Here is an 18,847-nt window from a genome sequence, read left to right as displayed (position 1 = left end):
TCATAACATCTTATAAATAAATTGAAATTCTAGAAACCAATATAAAATAATAATAATATCTCGCATCCCTTTTACTTTTAGTGTAGATTCTAAAACCAATTTAAATTCATCCATTAATTCTTGGCATCTCCTAGTGTAGATTATATCATCAACATAAATGGACAGTATGATATCTCATCATCCCCCTTTACTTTTAGTGTAAAATGTTGCTTCACTAGTACTCTTTCAACGATTATATAGTTTTGGCAATAATCAAGCTTACATTAAAGTAATATTAGTATTTCATCTTACACCTTATGAGATGAAGACACTTACAAAAGAGTAGTATTATCATTATTTGTTTTTTTCTCAACCCGAAACTAGAAATTGGAGTAGATCTAATTTTCTTAGAGCAATTCCACCGGGGACCAAATGTCCCAGCCTCCAGTCCAAAAACCAAGCCAGGCCTCTGTCAATCAAGTCCACCCCAACAAACTGACTGGTACCCAGCCCGAGCTGGGCAAGAGCCCAGCCCAAAAGAGACTGAGACAGAAGCCGGGGAAAAAGCCTGGCGCGTGCACTTCACGCAGCCGTTTGGCGAGTGCCCGACAAGCTTTCAGACGCCGGGGCCCGCGTGCAGGCGCTGTCAGTCCCCCCCCCCCCGAGTTGCGACGTGGCTACCTCTCTGCCGTTGGATTTCCAACGGCTAGTTTTCTAGACCGTTGGATTTCCAACGGTAAAAAAATTTTAAATTTTACTTTTAAACTAGACCGTCGGATCAAAGATCAACGGTCCACGTTTTTTTCACAAAAAGTAAATTAAAAAAAAAAAAAAAGGGCCCAACGGTCAGAAATATGACCGTTGGCCACGTGGCAACTCCCTAGCTCTTGGATTTGAATATTTTTCAAATCCAACGGTCCAGATTAATTAACTATATTAAAATTCATTAAAAATTATTAAAAAATACAGAAAAATTATTAAAAAATACAGAAAATTTTGAAAAATGTTAATTTTTTTTTCCTATAAATACCTAACCCTCATCTTCTACCTTTACACCACATTCCAATATTTTCTACACTTTCTATACTATCTACATTTCAATATTTTCTACACTTTAAGAGAAAAAAATGTCTTCGTGGAAGCTCATTGAAGATGTTACGTTGTGTGAATGTTGGGTTCACACTACTCATGATCCGATTACGGGTAATGAGATGGATAAGTGAGAGATGTGGAGTAAAATTACGAAAGCGTTTTGTGATGTACATGGAGAAAACGCCAGAACTAGTCAAGGTCTTCAAGGTCGTTGGAAAAAACTAAACGCATCATTTACTTGTTGGAAAAACGCCATCTCTCATGCTTTCGGTAACCTCCGTAGTGGGACAAGTTTAGCAGATCAGGTGACAATATTTTTATTTATTTATATGCATTCCACTCACATTAATATTTTGATTTATTTAATTTCGTATGTAATTTTTATCTTATTTCTTATGTAATTTTTATTTAATTTCTTATGTCATTTTTATTTAATTTCTTATGTCATTTTTATTTAATTTCTTATGTCATTTTTATGTAATTTATATGCATTCCACCCGTATTAATATTTTGAATTTATTTATTTGTGTTACACCCGCATTTTTTAACACTATGTTATCCCACTTTTTTATAGACACTACAAGCTCAAGCATTCTACAATTCAAAGAACGGGAACAAATCATTCAATAGATTGGAATGTTGGCAAATTGTCAAAGATTGCCCTAAATACAAAATTGTGGCAACTGGTCCAGAAGTTGTCATGCACGGTATGGGTCTACATAGTTCTCCAGAACCAGACATGGCCGAACAAGAAGCCGACACATTTCAAGACACGGAAGGGACGGCTGAACAAGTGCCCGAGACCCAACCGACTCGTCAGTCCCTAAGGCCTCTAGGTAAAAAGGCGTCAAAGAAAAAAGGTAGTTCTTCCAAAAATGACTACACTAAATATATGGAGGAACTTGCTCGCCAAGGTGAACTAAACTTGGCACGAGAAAAGGCTAGAGATGAGGAAAAAGTTGCTGCTATGGCAGCAATATTAGCAGCTACTGAGGCCCGTGATGCGACGGCTGAAAGACAAAGAGAAGTAGTTAATCGAGAGAACGAGCTGGTTAGAGAAGCACTTCATCGAGAAAATGAATTGCTTCGAGAAGAAAGGATGGCTCAAGCAGATCGTGACACTATGAGCAAGTCTCTAGTAGGACTGTCTCCGAATTCTAAATATTTTTGGACATCGGAAAAAAGAGATGCCATGCGTAGGAGGCGTGCAAGAGATGCGGAAACAAGTCAAGGGGGTTCTAGCTACACAAATCATGGCAACCAAGATCCTAGCACCACATATCCTAACTCGAGAGACTTTATTTAATTTCTTATGTATTTTTATGTATTTTCTTTCTTTTTTCTAGTAGAACTTTATTTAATTTCTTATGTTTTTTCTTTTTTTAGGTTTGAACTTTATTTAATTTCTTATGCAATTTTAATGTAATTATTTATTTAATTTCTTTTGTACTTTATTTAAACACATGAAATAAGATTACATAAACTCACCAAATAAATTTAAAAACAAAACACATTACATAGAATTACATAAACTCACCAAATAAACTTAAAAACAAAACACACTACATAGAATTACATAAACTCACCAAATAAACTTAAAAACAAAACACACTACATAGAATTACTTAAACTTAAAAAAAATACAATTTATTCTTCAACCACAAGCCTCATTCTAATTATCTTCGCCTCCATGCAATCCCCACTGGTGCTCAATCAAGTCATTCTGGCGGGTTACGTGCCAGTATGGCTCTTGCACATTAGTGTACCGCTGAACGATCAATTCATTGTAACGTCCATCACGTTCCAACGGCTCGTGTTGCACTGGATCTTCGGTCCCATCATGAGCACAATAAATACGTGTTCTTGAGTTGTTCATCGGATCTGGCTCATATTCATCGACGGCATCATAATCATACTCATCTTCAACAATCATGTTATGGAGAATAATACACGTCATCATGATGGATCGAAGAGCCTCAACATCAAACATTCTAGCTGCAGCCCTGACAATCGCCCAACGAGCTTGCAGGATACCAAAACAACGCTCGACATCCTTCCTACACCCTTCTTGACATTTTGCAAAGTGTTTTTCCTTTTCAGTCTGTGGATGTGGCACTGTTTTGACAAATGTTGACCACCTTGGGTAAATGCCATCTGCAAGGTAGTATGATCCCTCGTATTGGGTACCATTAACCCAATATGTGCATCTCGGCGAGTTTCCTTGCAGCAGTTCGTCGAACACTGGGGATTGGGCAAGGACATTTAGGTCATTTTGAGCTCCTGGAACACCAAAAAAAGCATGCCAAATCCATGTATCAAATGAAGCCACCGCTTCCAAAATGATGCTTTTGGCTCCTTTTCTGTCGCCATATGCTCCTTGCCACGCACTTGGACAGTTTTTCCAAGTCCAGTGCATGCAGTCGATGCTTCCAATCATGCCAGGGAAGCCTCGCATCTCACCCTTCCTCAGAAGCCTTCGCATGTCCCTTGACGTGGGTGTCCGGAGGTACTCTTTGGTGTAGAGGGCTTCAATTGGAGAGCAAAACCACATCAGGGACTCCAGAACAGTTGTTTTTCCCATCCTCGCGATCTCATCCACTTGATCTGCAGATGCTCCATATGCAAGCATTCGCAAGGATGCCGTAATTTTTTGCTCGGGAATAAGACCTAGAACCTGAAAAGCATCCTCTTTTTGCACAAAGTATGAATCATGGTTGCAAATATCACTCATGATTTTGTTGAACAAATGTCGTTGCATTCTAAAACGCCGTCTAAAAACATGATCAGGGAATATGCTATTGGGAATAAAATAATCTTCCAATAGATTTTTACCTCGTTTTTCCCTTTTTCTATCGAGGTTTGCAACACGTCTTGGTTTGGCTATCTGACCCACGGCTTCCATGACACGGCGGGAATGTGAGGCCTTCTGCCTTCTATGGTGATCATCCTCATCCTCCTCCATGAAGAAAGCCTCATCTCCACCTCCACCTTCCTCGAGATTGGCCAATTCTGCCTGTTGTGCCAACAACCTTTGTTGTTGCTCTTGCAACTGCTTATACACCCTTCTTGAAGAAGACATTGTAATAAGAACTCAAGATTTGAAAATGATGAACAAGGATTCTGAGCTAAAAAGAAGGATTGAGCTTGGTGTGAGGATGGATGTAGGGATGTAGGGTTTATATGGACAAAAAAAGAAAGGATGAGGTTCTAGACAATGCCACGTGGCACTACGTGATTGGTTGAAAATCTTATCGAAATCTTGGCTAAATTATTGTAAACCGGAAGTGACACGTGGCGTGTCAGGATTGGTCGAGAATATTATCGAAAATCTATCCACAAAATAGTACGTTCGGATAATGACACGTGGCATGACGTGATTGGTTGAAAATCTTATCGAAATCTTGGCTAAATTATTGTACCATGGAAGTGACACGTGGCGTGTCGGGATTGGTTGAAAATAATATCGGAAATCTATTCACAAAATAGTACGTTCAGATAATGACACGTGGCGTGACGAGATTGGTTAAAAATCATATCCGAAATTAAAACTATTTTATTTTTTTATTCTTTATTTTAAATGGGTTAAAAATCTTATCCGAAATAAACTTAAAAAAAAAACACACCAAATAAATGCGCTGGGTGCCAGCGCATTTTTTTAGGGGTGGAGATGCCTTGGCCTATTACTGTTCACTCCAGTCTATTACTGTTCATTTGAGTGGATAAATGCGCTGGGTGCTGGCGCAAAGTCCACAGGGTGGAATTGCTCTTAGTTGCTCAAACATAAACTACAATACAATATATAGTAGTGTGTGGACCCAGGAAGTGGAGAGAGAGAAGGAAATCAAATCCCCTAAAGTATGAGGTTTTTCAGTATGACTGGTACACAGGTAATACATCATGTGTCTCTATATAAATTGTGAGATATGTGTGCTAAAAAGTTAATAACTTAGAAAATAATATTTCTCGCCACTCCTATTAAAACACGTGGTATACCACTTGTGTTTCTGTCACAACTAAAAATTTATCTTAAAGTAGAATGATTATGTTTTAGTTTATTATGCCACTAGACTAAAGTAGAATGATGGGGATACAATCAAAGAAATTTCATAGTATACTAAATTTAATAATATAATTTGTAAGGATCAATGAATAAAGTATTAAAAAGTACGGATGAGGATCCCCTTGGATTCTCATTGTCTGATTGTAATCGATATTGGATTGAGGTTGGAAATTTCCTCATTCCAAATGGACCCAATTTATGACTTTCTTTGTTCCCATAATAAAGGGTTTTAGCCTTAAATTTCCTCATTACTCATTGTCTGATTGTAACCGTTCAGAACTTGTGAAAAACGTTAGTTATAATTTTGTTTAATTAATTGGAGAACCAAAATTTAAATTTGAGATTTCTTCGGAATGGTATATTTGAGATTTTTTCGTGTTGGCCAGTGGTAGCTTTCTGTACTTCTCTGGCTTCGGCCCTGATTATGCTATTATGCAGTTCTCCAAAAAAAAAAAAAAAAAAAAGTGGAATGGGAGTGAAAAAAAAGGAATTGGATTATTTCTAAAATGATTCTGCAGTTTGATCATTTAATAACATTTTAAGAATGAAAAAATAGGCGGAGTACACTCAAAATCAATAATTATACTCATGAGAATCAAGAATTCCAATACTTAGGGGGCATGAGATTTTGACTCCAAGAGAAAGTTGTGAGATGGAGAAAAAAGTATTCGAATTGTGTGAGATTATTAGAGTTTTTTTTTAAATTTACCCTAAAACTTTTATTTTTAGGCTATGCCCTCTGAGAAGGACATTAAAAATGGAGAGCCTTCAGAGTGCTTGCTTCCATTTGGATAATGGCCCTCAGGCTAATTTCATAGCATCTGGTAAATAAACTAAAATTCTAGAAACCAATCTATAATAATAATAATATCTCATCATCCCTTCTACTTTTACTGTAGATTCTAGAAACCAATTTAAATTCATTTATTAATTCTTGGCAGCTCCAAGTGTAGATTATATTATCAACATAAATGAGTTATGATATCTCATCATCCCTTTACTTTTAGCATACAACTAGAAATAGTGCCCGCGCGTTGCTGCGGGATTAGAAAATGTGTGAGAAAATATGTTTCAAAAGGATAAAAGAATGTAAAGCACAATATATACAGATATTTAAAGAATGATCAAGTTTGAATCAAAGGTGCAAAATGGTTTGTAGACAAAATGAGAATAAAGGGATTAAAATAGAAATAGAGGAAGAGCTTTTAGGACATTAGTAAACAGAAAATCATCCATAGATGCTTAAATAACAAAAATAAGTCAGTAACCATTGTTCCTACCATCTAACTTCTCCAAATTGTCACCTATCTTTCCAATAACTTCCAATCTTTAAAAGAAAAATTGTCACCCATCTCCAAATTCACAAACCAAAAAAAATTATACTGTTTACTTTATCCAAGCACTGAACTTTTAAAGATTCAATAACGAACACTAACCTCCATTGGGACCAAAGAGTAATCCACCATCACATGACTGAGTTTTATACGATCCTCCATGTTCACAAAACATTCATAACTAAATTCATTAAAGGCTCAACATTCTACATTGGAATACAATGCAATACTACAAATTAGAAAGAACAAAACACAAAAAAATAGAGAAAAGGATACAGTTATGCATCGTTGGCAGCATCCAAATTGACAATTGTAATTTTCCTCTGAGCGAAAAACAATGCAATCTCTACAACAATCAGATCTTTCCGCTGAGAACACAAAGAAACCTGCAACAATCAGCTCTGAACAAAATGCATATGGATGCATCGTTGGCAAAATTGTGGAGCGATCAAAATGTTTGCAACTTATTTTGTCAATTTTGATCTCCGATTCTGTCCACTCATTTTCAAATAAATTGGCAGCTAAGGTATTACTATGAAGCAGCTGATTGACTAATCACCAAGAACATCAAAAGTTTCTTTTCACTCGCAACCAAAGAAAAACCATCTGCTTCGTAATTGGGGAAACACTTCAAAAACCTAAAGTAATAATGAATTCGAATTTGAATCAGAAGGAAGCCACAATTGTTTTAAAACTCCTAATAAATTTGATAACTAAGCTGATAGATTTTTTTCAAAGCCTTAAATATATAAGCAAAACTCTATATACTCATCACTATTTACCAATAAAAAATTCTTCATAATTTCAACTCACTATTTAATTCAAAGATTGATCCAATGAGATACCGTAGTTTTACTTAAGTATCACTTAGAATAATAATTCTCTAAACTGACAATTAATGTTATCAAAGTAACTTACAAATTAATTATTTTTCTTCTCAATCAGCAGGTATACTAATTGAAATGACCAATGAAAACTTTTGAATATTCTAGTGATCAGTGTTTGCAAGGTGAATCCATCCATATAAACAGGAGGCGCTTACTCAAGGCAACATGGAGATGCTGATCAAACACGTCAGATATCTGATCTCCACCAAGTTGTCTGAAAAGAAAGAAAAAAAACAGTGAAATGCTATTACACCAAATTCATATGAACATTTTCAAGTAAATTCACACATAATTAATTTTAAAATAAACAAAGAACATATTTCTTCTACAAAGTAATGTCACTTCTATTCCTAATGCAGATTACAAAGACAAAAAAAAAAGGTCGTACCCAGTGCACAAGGCTCCCGCTTTACGCAGGGTCTGAGAGAGGTGAATGTCGGCTAGCCTTACCCCCATTTATGGAGAGGCTGCTCCAAAGTCTCGAATTTAACAAATTGAATGAAACAATAAAGAATAACAAATGAGGAATTAATTATTTCCATGTGATCTGAAATAAGTGAAGAAGCTCACATGATCCATCTGATCTCTCTTCTTTTTTCTTGAAATGCATAGAGGCAGCTTTCACCACCTTATTCCACACATAAGCATCAATTACACAAACTTCACATGTAAAAATGTGACCCATCCCTCTCAAATTCCCTCAATCCTAATCTTTTAGCAGAAAATCTCAAGTTATCAATCAAACATTAAAAAAACGAAAAACAAAGTAAAAATCTAAAAACACAGATTAAAAAAAAAAGGCAGTACCTTTGAAGCTATGGGGTTACAGTTAACCTTCGCATGAGTCTTCGGAGAGATATCACATGCCAAATTTGTCACCAATTGATAGACGCCCAGAACACAAAAACCAAGACAAACATAGAAATAAATGCTTTTGTAAAATCTAATAAAAATTGAAGTAAATAAAAGAATATGAGATTTGAGGGACATACATACTGTGGAGCCAAAAATAATCACAAGGCGACACGTGGTTTTTTGGGTAAAAGAGGACAAAAATACCCTTGAGGTATAACGGGATTCCTACGCTCAAGTAGCGGGCCATCATCCTTAACCAAGTAAAAAATGCTCCAAAAAGGTAACCAATTCCAAATTATCTCATCCATCCTCATTTAAGGTAATTCCCAAAACCTAATTTATTCCATTTAGCTAATCAATTAGCTAAATAATATATTTTTTCATATTTCCTAAAATCTTCCTTTAAAATCATAATAATTGACTAATTAAGGGATTAATTCCTAATCAATTCCTTAATTGTCAATTAAAACATCCATTCAACCCCAAAAACAAGTGAAGGGCCGGCCACCTATTATTAGAAAAGGAATTGGCCATGTTTTGTTTATCTCTTGATATTTGCCCATTTCATCCCATTAATTAGCTAATTCATTTGGTAATAATTTTATTTTGCCAAATTAATTAGTCAATTAATCACATAACTCCCAAAATCATCTTAAACCTAAATTAAACCCAAAAAACCCTAGCCACCTCCTATCTTTATAAATATACTCTCATTCTCACCAAAAAGGAGATTCCAACACTTTGGCAAAAATCCCAAAATTCTCTAAACACTATTTCTCTCTAAATTCTAACTTTGGCATCGGAGGTTCTTCGGCCAAAGCCCCCCATTCATCGTGGGCGCGTGAGGCTCTTGGCCTTAACCTAAGGTGTTAATTGTTTTGTAGGTGCAAAATTGTCCAAGATCAAGGAGAAAGAAATTTGCATCCACACATACTTTGCATGTTCTAAGTTTCATGTGTAATACTAAAGTGTTGATGGTTGGTGGGCACAGAGGGTGATGACATTGATTCTCTCTGGCAAAAAATCCGAAGAGGGATCTGCAAGAGTGTCCCAAATAAATTGCAAAAAACGGCTTCTAGCTCGTATTTTCAATTGCAGAAAACCTTGAACAATAAACACAACCCTTGATAGCAGTAAGCAACAGACAAAACCCTTGATAGCAAGCGGTGAAAACAACGACAAAGACGAAAATTTCCACAGGCTGGCTAACCGGCTCGAGCAGATAGAGATGCAAAAATGGGAAAGGAAAAAAATTAGGGTTTCTGAGACAGAAAATGAGAGCCCCAAAATGGGTGAAAACGGCGAGAACAACAAAGAAAATCGTAGAACCAACGAAACAACTCGAAGCAGGGGAAGATAGACGTGTGGCCAGCTAGGGCAAAACCGATGATCAACACGTGGATGACAGGGAGCGATAAAGCAGAGCAAAACCAAAAAGGAAAATGAACCAGAGACCACACGTGTAAAAATGGTCCAAACGAAATTACACAAATCAAGCAGGGGCAAAAAGGGAAGCACACTGTTAATGAACAGTGATTTTTCTGTTGGGTTTTAGTATATGTATAATGTTGTTGGTAGTCTTCTAATGGTTACATAGTTTTGGCAGTATTCAAGCTTTACATCAAAGCAATCTTAGTTTTTCATCTTACACCTTATGAGATGAAGACATTTGGCAAAGGAGTAGCAATATTATGGGTTAAACTCTGTTTACTAACCTAAATTTTCGTGGTTTTCAACATTTAGTACATGAAGTTTTTTTTTGTCCCAGAGTCATACCTAAAGTCTTAATTTTGGGACAGTCTCATACATCCGTTAAGTTTTCCGTTAGAATTTCTGTTAACTGATAACATGGCGCCTACACGAACAATTACTGGGCGCCACGTGTCAATATAGGCCCACTTTAATATTAAAAAAATAATTAAAAAAAAAACAAACAAAAAACAGTCGTCTTCTCCCTCATCCACACACACCCATAACCTTTTCGTCTTCCCTCGCCCTCCATCCCTCCACCATCTTCTCGACCTCGTGCTCGTACGGGATCGGGCTTTTTCGGTTGTCTGTGGCCGACGGAGGCACCTACAGATGCTTAACAAGCGCTGGAACTGGTTCACAGTCCACCACAATGTCCACAAGCTCATCTGCATACAAATTACCAAAAAAAACCTAAGCCCCAAACAATCTCACAAGATTTCGCTCAGATTAAAGATGAACAAACAGTTAACTCCAAGAACACTGGCCAAAATAAAAGACAACAACGAGCATGCTACCTTCTTTGGCGGTGAGAGCGAGGCCATGGGCGGTCGGGTTGCGCGGATGAGAATATGGACTCCAGAATCCGGACCTGCTCGCAAACCCACCGACGAGATCTAGGCGATGGTCCTGCGTTTCGACGACGGCTGGGACTTTCCGATCCGGTTCTCCCTCTATCATTTCATCTCTGAAGTCTTATTCGTGCTTCCGCTTCAACCCTCTTCTGGTAGTGACGATTCACGCCTGAGAGCGTTCCATGGAGGACTGGAGAAATGGTAAATTTAGAGAAGGTGGGGGAAGATGAAGGGAAAGGCATTGGCGAAGTCGAAGACGTTCGTGTTAATGAGCTTGGCCATGGCGGCGTAGGAGGCCGAGACTGAGGCTACGGCGCCGATGTACTTGACGGCGATGTGGGTTAGGGTTTTGAGGGGTCGGGTTTTGGATTAGAGGTGCTGGGCTTTGTTTGAGTTTTGCGTTTTTGCATCGTGATTTGGATTTTTGGGACATGGTGGTGGTGGGGTTGGCGGATTGGAAGAAGAATTGGTGTTGTAGAGGAGGAATGGGAAGGTGATTTTGAATTTTGAAATTTTTAGTTTTTTTTTTAAATTTTTAATTTCCACGTGGACCGCTTAATGACACGTGGCGCCCAGTCATTGTCCACATGGGCGCCACATCACAATTAACGGGAGACTTAACAATTTGACTAACGGATGTATGAGACTGTCCCAAAATTTACACTTTAGGTATGACTTTAGGACGAAAAAAACTTGATATACTAAATATTGAAAACCACGAAACATGAGGGTAGTAAACAGTCTTTTGCCCCATTATTATTATCTGTTTTTATTTCTCAACCCTCATTTTGAAACTAGAAATTGGAGTAGTTCTATATTTTCTCAGCTGAAAGAAAACTTCAGAAGTTAGAGTAGATTAATTTTCTCAACTGCTCAAACATAGACAACAATACAATATATAATTATTAGTTATTAATTACGCAATAAATGTGAGGATCGATGAATAAATTAGTAGTGAAGATACCACTAAAATTGGACTGATTGCTTCCATTTGGAAGTGCTGGGTGTAGAAACGTCCAGCGCTAGGTGTACAAATACGCAAATGGCGGGTATATAGCAGCGTGTGGGCCCAGCGAATGGGAGAGAACATGTGCTGGAAATCGGATTTGGATCCTCTCTCGAGCCCAAGGAGAGGATCATCTGACCAACACACGTGGACAGTTGGATTTTCATCTAACGATTATAATTATTATAACTTTAAAGAGATCCATCTGTTTGTAATCGTTGGATAAAAATCCAACAGCTCACGTGTGTTGGTCAGGAGGATCCTCTCATTGGGCTCAGGAGAGGATCCAAATCTCTGGAAATCAAATCCCGCCATTAGTGGAAGACACAAACCAATCCCATGGTTGTTGTAATTGCGTTTTCTTACGGGTCCACACGACACAAGCTTTACTAGAGCACCAGCTAATACTTTACTAGACTAAAGTAGAGTGATTGTGTTTTCCAATTTGTCTGATTGTAACCAATCAATACTTACTAGACTAAAGTAGAATGATTGTGTCTTCCCATTTACCAGAGCACTAGCAAACAATCAACTTTCAATTATTAAGACCAGCAGTAACATATTGACTGGTCTTCGTTTCATTTTATACATGGAAATATATGTGAGTGTCTGCTAATACTATTTACACAAAGATAATGAAGGTTGTATAGATAATGTAGCGAATATTTTTTACAGGCCAATGTCTAGATTTATACATTTTATACAAAAAAAAAATAAAAAATTAGCAAACACTTTGTAATTGACATACACAGATGGTTATATATGATATTCTCCCTTGACAGTCATCCTAGTTCTTGATTCACATCAGTAGTTGCAGATAAAAGATTTGAAAACATTAGATTGTCCTTTTACACAAAAAATTAGGGAACTGATCTTATAATGGCCTATTCACATGCAAAAAATATGGAGAAACATTGTTCTAGTTCGAACAACAAATGATAACATTGTACGTTTGTAATCGATCCCATTCCAGCAATAAAAAAAGAGAATGTTTTTGTAATCGGAAGAAACTTGTTGCTAATAGTAAGAAAAACTTTCAGACTAATTTTCTAAAAGCTTGTTGCTTCCTCTGAATGTTTTTCAGACTATCAGCAGCAAGTTTCTTCCAATAACAAAAATATTTTATTTTCTTATTGCTGGAATGTGATTGATTACAAACGTACAAAGACATCTCTTTTATAGAGATCTTACATGACAACATAAAACATAGGTGTTCAAAAGTCTTTACTTTCACACAGCTTTAGACTTTTATACACATATTTAGACTTTTACATATACCTTTAAACTTTTTTTTTTTACACATCTTTAAACTTTTCCACATAATTTTAAACTTTTGTTCACATCTTTAAATTTTTATACACAGCTTTAGACGTAAACTAAGGGGCACTTGCTTTTGTAGTTTTTCGTAACTGTTTTTATAATTTATGGGCCATGATCTGTGACTGTGATGTACTCAATTTTTTTTTAGGGAAAATTGCTCATCAAAGTGAGCAACTTTGTTACGTGTCCGAGATTGCATGCATTTTTAAGGCAATGCAACAAAGGATGACTGCATAATTAAAGTAATCCCATAGAAGAAAGATTCTCTCCTCCTTTTTTTCCCATTCACTTTCATCCTCTCTCTGTGTGCCGTCACAGTTAAGTTATGTCTTTTTATCTTATTATATCTATAAAAAAATTAATATAAAATGTTGATATGACTTAACTGTGACCACACAAACAGAAAAATAATGAAAGTAGAAGGGAAAAAAGAAGGAGAGAATCCTCCCCCGACAAAAAAATACCAAGGATGCCTGCACCATTAAAGTAATCCCAAAAAAGAAAATTAAAGTAGCTTTATTATGTGCTATTAATTCAAAATAATTGTAGGTGTCAAAAGTTAATGATGAAGTGGGAGCCGGTGACTTTGTTTTTAGAGTAAATTGTGGAAATGGTCCCTGAACTTTAATCAAATTGAAGCAATGGTCCCTCAACTAAAAATTCATTACCATTGGTCCCTCAACTTATCAAAATGTGTAGCTATAGTCTTTTTCATTAATTTCTTCAAAATTTTGTCAAAATATGTTACGTTGGAATAACCATTTATATAATTAGGGTCGCTCAACTCATCAAAGTGTGTAATTATGGTCATTTTCGTCAACTACGTAAAAAAATTTGTCAAAACGAGTTATGTTTGAAGGATCATAGCTACAATTGGGATAAAGTTAAGGGACTATTTCTCCAGTTGAATTAAAGTTGAGGGACCAAAGGTAATGAATTTTTAGTTGAGGGACCATAGCTGCACGTTTTAATGAGTTGAAGGACCAATGGTAATGGATTTTTAGTTGAAGGACCATTGCTCCAATTGAGTTAAAGTTAAGGGACCATAGCTACAATTTACTCTTGTTTTTATGCGGACAAAACTTAACCAAAAAAAAAAACTTAATTAAGACTTGAGGGCTAAAAGTTAACGATATAGTGGGAGCTGATGTAAAAACATTGTTCAACTTTCAGTTGCATCACTTCCTGAAACCAAATAGTGTAGATGCACTGTAAAAGCATGCTGGTTTATTTGTTAATTATTGAGAGGTTCAGGACAATCCACCAACGTGAAACACGTTTGGATGATTTGTTAATTATTTGAGGGGCTCAAGGTAACCCACCAACTTAGAAAATGAAGCAAGGGTGTTGATCACGTGGGATGTCTAGGATTTGGACAAAAGTTGCGCTTTGTGTCTTGTTATAAATCTCTTTGGGACTACTTAGCCTTTTTTAACCACTGGTCTTTTTCCTTGTTTTGTTTATGGCCTTTTCCTGGGGCTAGACTGCTTTTTAGCCTCCTTTGTTGTACATCCCATGGTAATTCAACTTAAATTGTAAAGAGAGAGGATTTGATAAAAAGAACAAAGAAACAAACCAAACCTTTAACTATGACATATAACAAATAGATTAACTCATGCACAAAAAGTCAATAAATTCAGTAAAAACTGAAGGCAAAGAGTAAATTCAAACAATTGAGAAACATACATGAAGCACCACATGGAGAAAAAGTAAAAAAAATTGAGTAAAAACGAAAGGAAAAAATAAATGCAAACAATTGAATAATATATATACAACAGCTAGAAGCATGCACAGACAAGCGGTAAAAATCCCAAACTTATTTGATTATCTTGAAAACCCGCCAGACCCTTCTCACAATCCAAAATCCAAATAACTACTTAAAATCCATAAAATTACAATGAAATCAATACCAGAATGCACCAAACAACAGTAAAAAAAAAAATGCAGTAAAGGCAAGGATGAATTCAACAGCCCAAATAAGCAAAAAGATTCATACCTCAATTGAATTTTGAACTTGATTCTCGCTTAAAAATCTTAATCTACAACCAAATTAGTATTATTAATAATAAAGTAACACGATAATGTAGCAAACATTGAAAAATAAAATCTAATAAAGGTAAAGATCAATTCAACAATCTAAATAAGCAGAGGCATTCATACCTGAACTGAATTTGCAGGTTGATTTTGTCGTTTAAAAATTTTGATCTACAAAACCAAATCAATTTTATTAACACCGATAATTTAAGATTTGATATGAAAAACAAATCTATAATACATGCCTTTCACTGTTAATGAACAGCGCTTTTTGTGTTGGGTTTTAGTATATATAAAATGTTGCTTCACTAGTACTCTTTTAATGGTTACATAGTTTTGACAGTATTCAAGCTTACATCAAAGTAATCTTAGGCTTTCATCTTACACCTTATAAGATGAAGACACTTGACAAAAAAGTAGTATTATCATTATTTTTTTCTTTCTCAACCATCGTTTTGAAACTAGAAATTGGAGTAGATCTAATTTTCTCAGTTGCTCAAACATAAACACAATGCAATATATAGTAGCGTGTGGGCCCAGGGAGTGGGAGAGAGAACATTTGTTGGAAATCAAATCCTGTAGACTAAAGTAGAATGATTAAGTTACTAGAGAATGATTGGGATTCAATCAAAGAAATGTACTAAATTTAATAATATAATTTGTGAGGATAGATGGGTAAATTTCAAACTGAAGATACCAATAAAATTGCAAATGGACCCCAATTTATGACTTCCTTTGTCCCGATAATTGAGGGTTTTAGCCTTATATTGTGGAAAAGGGGTACAGTATGAATACCATTCAGAACTTGTGAACAAGTTAGTTATAATTTTGTTTAATTAATTGGAGAATCAAAATTTAAATTTGAGATTTCTTCGGAAGGGTATATTTATATGTTTTCTAAAGTGGAATGGGAGTGAAAAAAAAGGGAATTGGATTCTTTCTAAATTGATTCTATAGTTTAATCGTTTAATACTCATGAAAATCAAGAATTCCAATATTTAGGGGGCATGATATTTAAAAAAAAAAAACAATATTATCTATATTAAGGTAAAGATGGGTGGGCTTAGCCTCACAATAAATTAGCAATAATGTGATTCAAATTCTCATTTGGCAAGACTCGAACCTAAAACCTCTGACTTACAAATAAAAATAAATGTCACTAGATCGTTGTAGGCCATGAGATTTTGACTCCAAAAGATGGAGAAAAAAAAACAGTATTCAAATTACATGAGATTATTAGAGAGTTTTGAAATTTACCCTATAACATTTATTTTTAGCCTATGTCCTCTGAGGAGGACATTAAAAATGGATAGCCCTTCAGTACTTGCTTCCATTTGGATACTGGCCCTCAGGCTAATTTCATAGCTTCTGATAAATAAACTGAAAATCTAGAAACCAATCTATAATAATAATTATAATAATATCTCAACATTCCTTTTACTTTTAGTGTAAATTCTGGAAACCAATTTAAATTCATCCATTAATTCTTATAAGCTCATAGTGTATATTATATTATCAACGTAAATGAACACTAGGATATGTCATCATCCCCTTTACTTTTAGTGTAAAATGATGCTTCACTGTACTCTTCTAACGGTTACATAGTTTTGGTAGTATTCAAGCTTACATCAAAACAATTTTAGCCTTCAATCATACGTCTTATAAGATAAAGACACTTGACAAAAAAGTAGCATTATTATTATTTGTTTTTTTCTTCTCAACCCTCGTTTTGAAACTAGAAATTGGAGTAGATCAAATTTTCTTAACGGCTCAAACATAAACAACAATACAATATATAATTATTTGTTATTAAATTACAAAATAAATGTGAGGATCGGTGAACAAATTAGTAGTGAAGATACCAATAAAATTGAAATGATTGCTTCTATTTGGAAGTGCTGGGTGTAGAACCGCCAGCGCTGGGTGTACAAATGCGCAAATGGCGGGAATAGACTAGCGTGTGGGCCCCGTGATTTGTTGTAATTGACCGGTCTTCGTTTTCATTTTATACATGGAATTATTATATGTGAGTGTCTGCATAGCAGGAGAAGCCATTTTGTCACTACGCAAAACCATTTTCTCACTTACAAGCTTCTGCTTTACTTCATTTGTGTTTTTCTTGTCTTGAATCCAAGAAATGGCGGAAGGAGTTCTCTTCAACGTTGCCGGAGGGATCATTGAGAGGCTAGGCTCCTGTGCTTTCCAAGAGATTGGATTGATTTGGGGTGTCCAAGATGAGTTCCAGATGCTCAAGGAGACAGTTGCTAGATTCCAAGCTATTCTTCTTGACGCTGAGCAAAAGCAAGCCAACAATGAAGTCAAACTGTGGCTCCAAAGTGTAGAAGACGCAGTTTATGAAGCGGATGACGTGTTGGATGAGTTTAATACTAAAAATCAACGGAGAAAAATGGTGCCTGAAAATACAAAGCTGTCAAAGAAGGTACGCCTCTTCTTTCTCTAACTCAAATCAACTTGCTTTTGGGCTAAAAGACGGGTCGTAAGATGATATTAACAAGAGGTTGGTGAGGTTGCATCTCATAGAACCTTTTCATAGTCACATTAGCCTATAGATATCCACCTATTAGGAATACAATAGGTCTCTCAATAACTCAATTAACTGCAATAAGTTCTCTACGTTATTATTTTGAATGTTTCATATAACTTAACGTTACAAAACTCTATTAACTTAATTAATACAGTTCTTTCGCATTAATGATTATGTCCATTCAAATTCTTACAGGTGAGCCATTTTTTTTCTAGCTCAAATCAACTTGTTTTTGGGTTGAAGATGGGTCATAAGATAAAAGATATTAACAAGAGACTGAGTGAGGTTGCAAATCGTAGATACTTTCACTTAGAAGTAAATCGTGAAGATACACGATTTGTAATGAGAGAGAGGGTCACTCACTCATTTATCCGTGAGGAAAATATTATAGGGAGAGATGAAGATAAAAGGGCAATAATCCAACTTTTGTTGGATCCCATCTCAACTGAGAATGTGTCAACCATTTCCATAGTTGGATTTGGAGGACTGGGGAAAACTACACTTGCCCAACTCATATTCAACGATGATGTGATTAAAAATCATTTTGAGTTGAAAATATGGACATGTGTCTCTAACGTATTTGAGTTGGATATACTTGTTAAGAAAATCCTTCAATCCGAGCATAATGGGATAGAGCAGTTGCAAAAAGATCTTAGGGAAAAAGTAGATGGGAAGAAGTACCTACTTGTGTTGGATGACGTGTGGAGTGAGGATCGAGAGAAGTGGCTTAGCTTGAAGAACTTGTTAATGGGTGGTGGAGAAGGTAGTAGAATACTAATAACCACTCGTAGTAAAACTGTTGCGAAGATATCAGACACAACTAAACCATACACCTTAAAGGGTTTGAATGAAGAGCAAAGTTGGTCTTTATTTAAGAAAATGGCTTATAAAGATGGAAATGAGCCAGCGAATTCAACAATTAAGGCAGTTGGGAAAGAGGTTGCAAGAAAATGTCAGGGAGTTCCACTTGCTATAAGGACGATAGGTGGGATGTTGTTCGCCAAAGATGACGAAACTGATTGGTTGAATTTCAAAGAAAAAGAGCTTTAAAAAATAAGTCAAGAAGAAAATGATATTTTTCCAACACTTAAATTGAGTTATGATGTGCTCCCATCACATTTGAAGCATTGTTTTGCTTATTGTAGCTTGTTCCAACCTGATTATGATATCTCTGTAGAGAGATTGATTAGACTTTGGGTGGCGCAAGGGTTCATTAAGTCATCCGATGAAAACAAGGGTTTGGAGGATGTTGCGTATGAATATTACAAGGAGTTGTTGTGGAGATCGTTTTTTCAAGAAGAAAAAGAAGATGAGTTTGGTATAATAAGAAGTTGTAAAATGCACGATCTCATGAATGAACTTGCAATCATAGTGTCGGGGGTTGGAAGCATCGTAGTTGAACCAAACGAAA

General features: G+C 35.8%; 3 protein-coding genes across 13 annotated transcripts in view; 1 reads left to right on the top strand and 2 right to left on the bottom strand.

Annotated features, from left to right (window-relative positions):
* LOC126628420 (N-terminal acetyltransferase A complex catalytic subunit NAA10-like) overlaps window positions 1-18,847 on the bottom strand; it is an 85,374-nt gene that overhangs the window by 62,586 nt on the left and 3,941 nt on the right. The window lies entirely within an intron of this gene.
* Window positions 1-18,847, top strand: part of LOC126628415 (disease resistance protein RGA2-like) — an 87,297-nt gene that overhangs the window by 66,523 nt on the left and 1,927 nt on the right. The window lies entirely within an intron of this gene.
* Window positions 2,546-4,230, bottom strand: LOC126628419 (uncharacterized). The gene is made up of 2 exons (XM_050298095.1): window positions 3,904-4,230; window positions 2,546-3,738 (listed from the first exon to the last, which is right to left on the bottom strand). The coding sequence occupies exons 1-2, from the start codon at window positions 4,148-4,150 to the stop codon at window positions 2,744-2,746; spliced, it is 1,242 nt and encodes a 413-aa protein (XP_050154052.1). The 5' UTR covers window positions 4,151-4,230; the 3' UTR covers window positions 2,546-2,743.

This window comes from Malus sylvestris, chromosome 7 (genome assembly GCF_916048215.2).
Source record: "Malus sylvestris chromosome 7, drMalSylv7.2, whole genome shotgun sequence".
NCBI classification, from domain to species: domain Eukaryota; kingdom Viridiplantae; phylum Streptophyta; class Magnoliopsida; order Rosales; family Rosaceae; genus Malus; species Malus sylvestris.
This window is presented reverse-complemented; position numbering and strand designations above follow the sequence as displayed.

Bases quoted from the DNA above. Each gene is read 5' to 3' on its own strand.
- LOC126628419 (XM_050298095.1), bottom strand. From the start codon at position 4,150: ATGTCTTCTTCAAGAAGGGTGTATAAGCAGTTGCAAGAGCAACAACAA. The intron at 3,739-3,903 runs GTAAAAATCTAT...TTCAGGTTCTAG, and splicing joins TAGAAAAAGGGAAAAACGAG to GTCTTATTCCCGAGCAAAAA.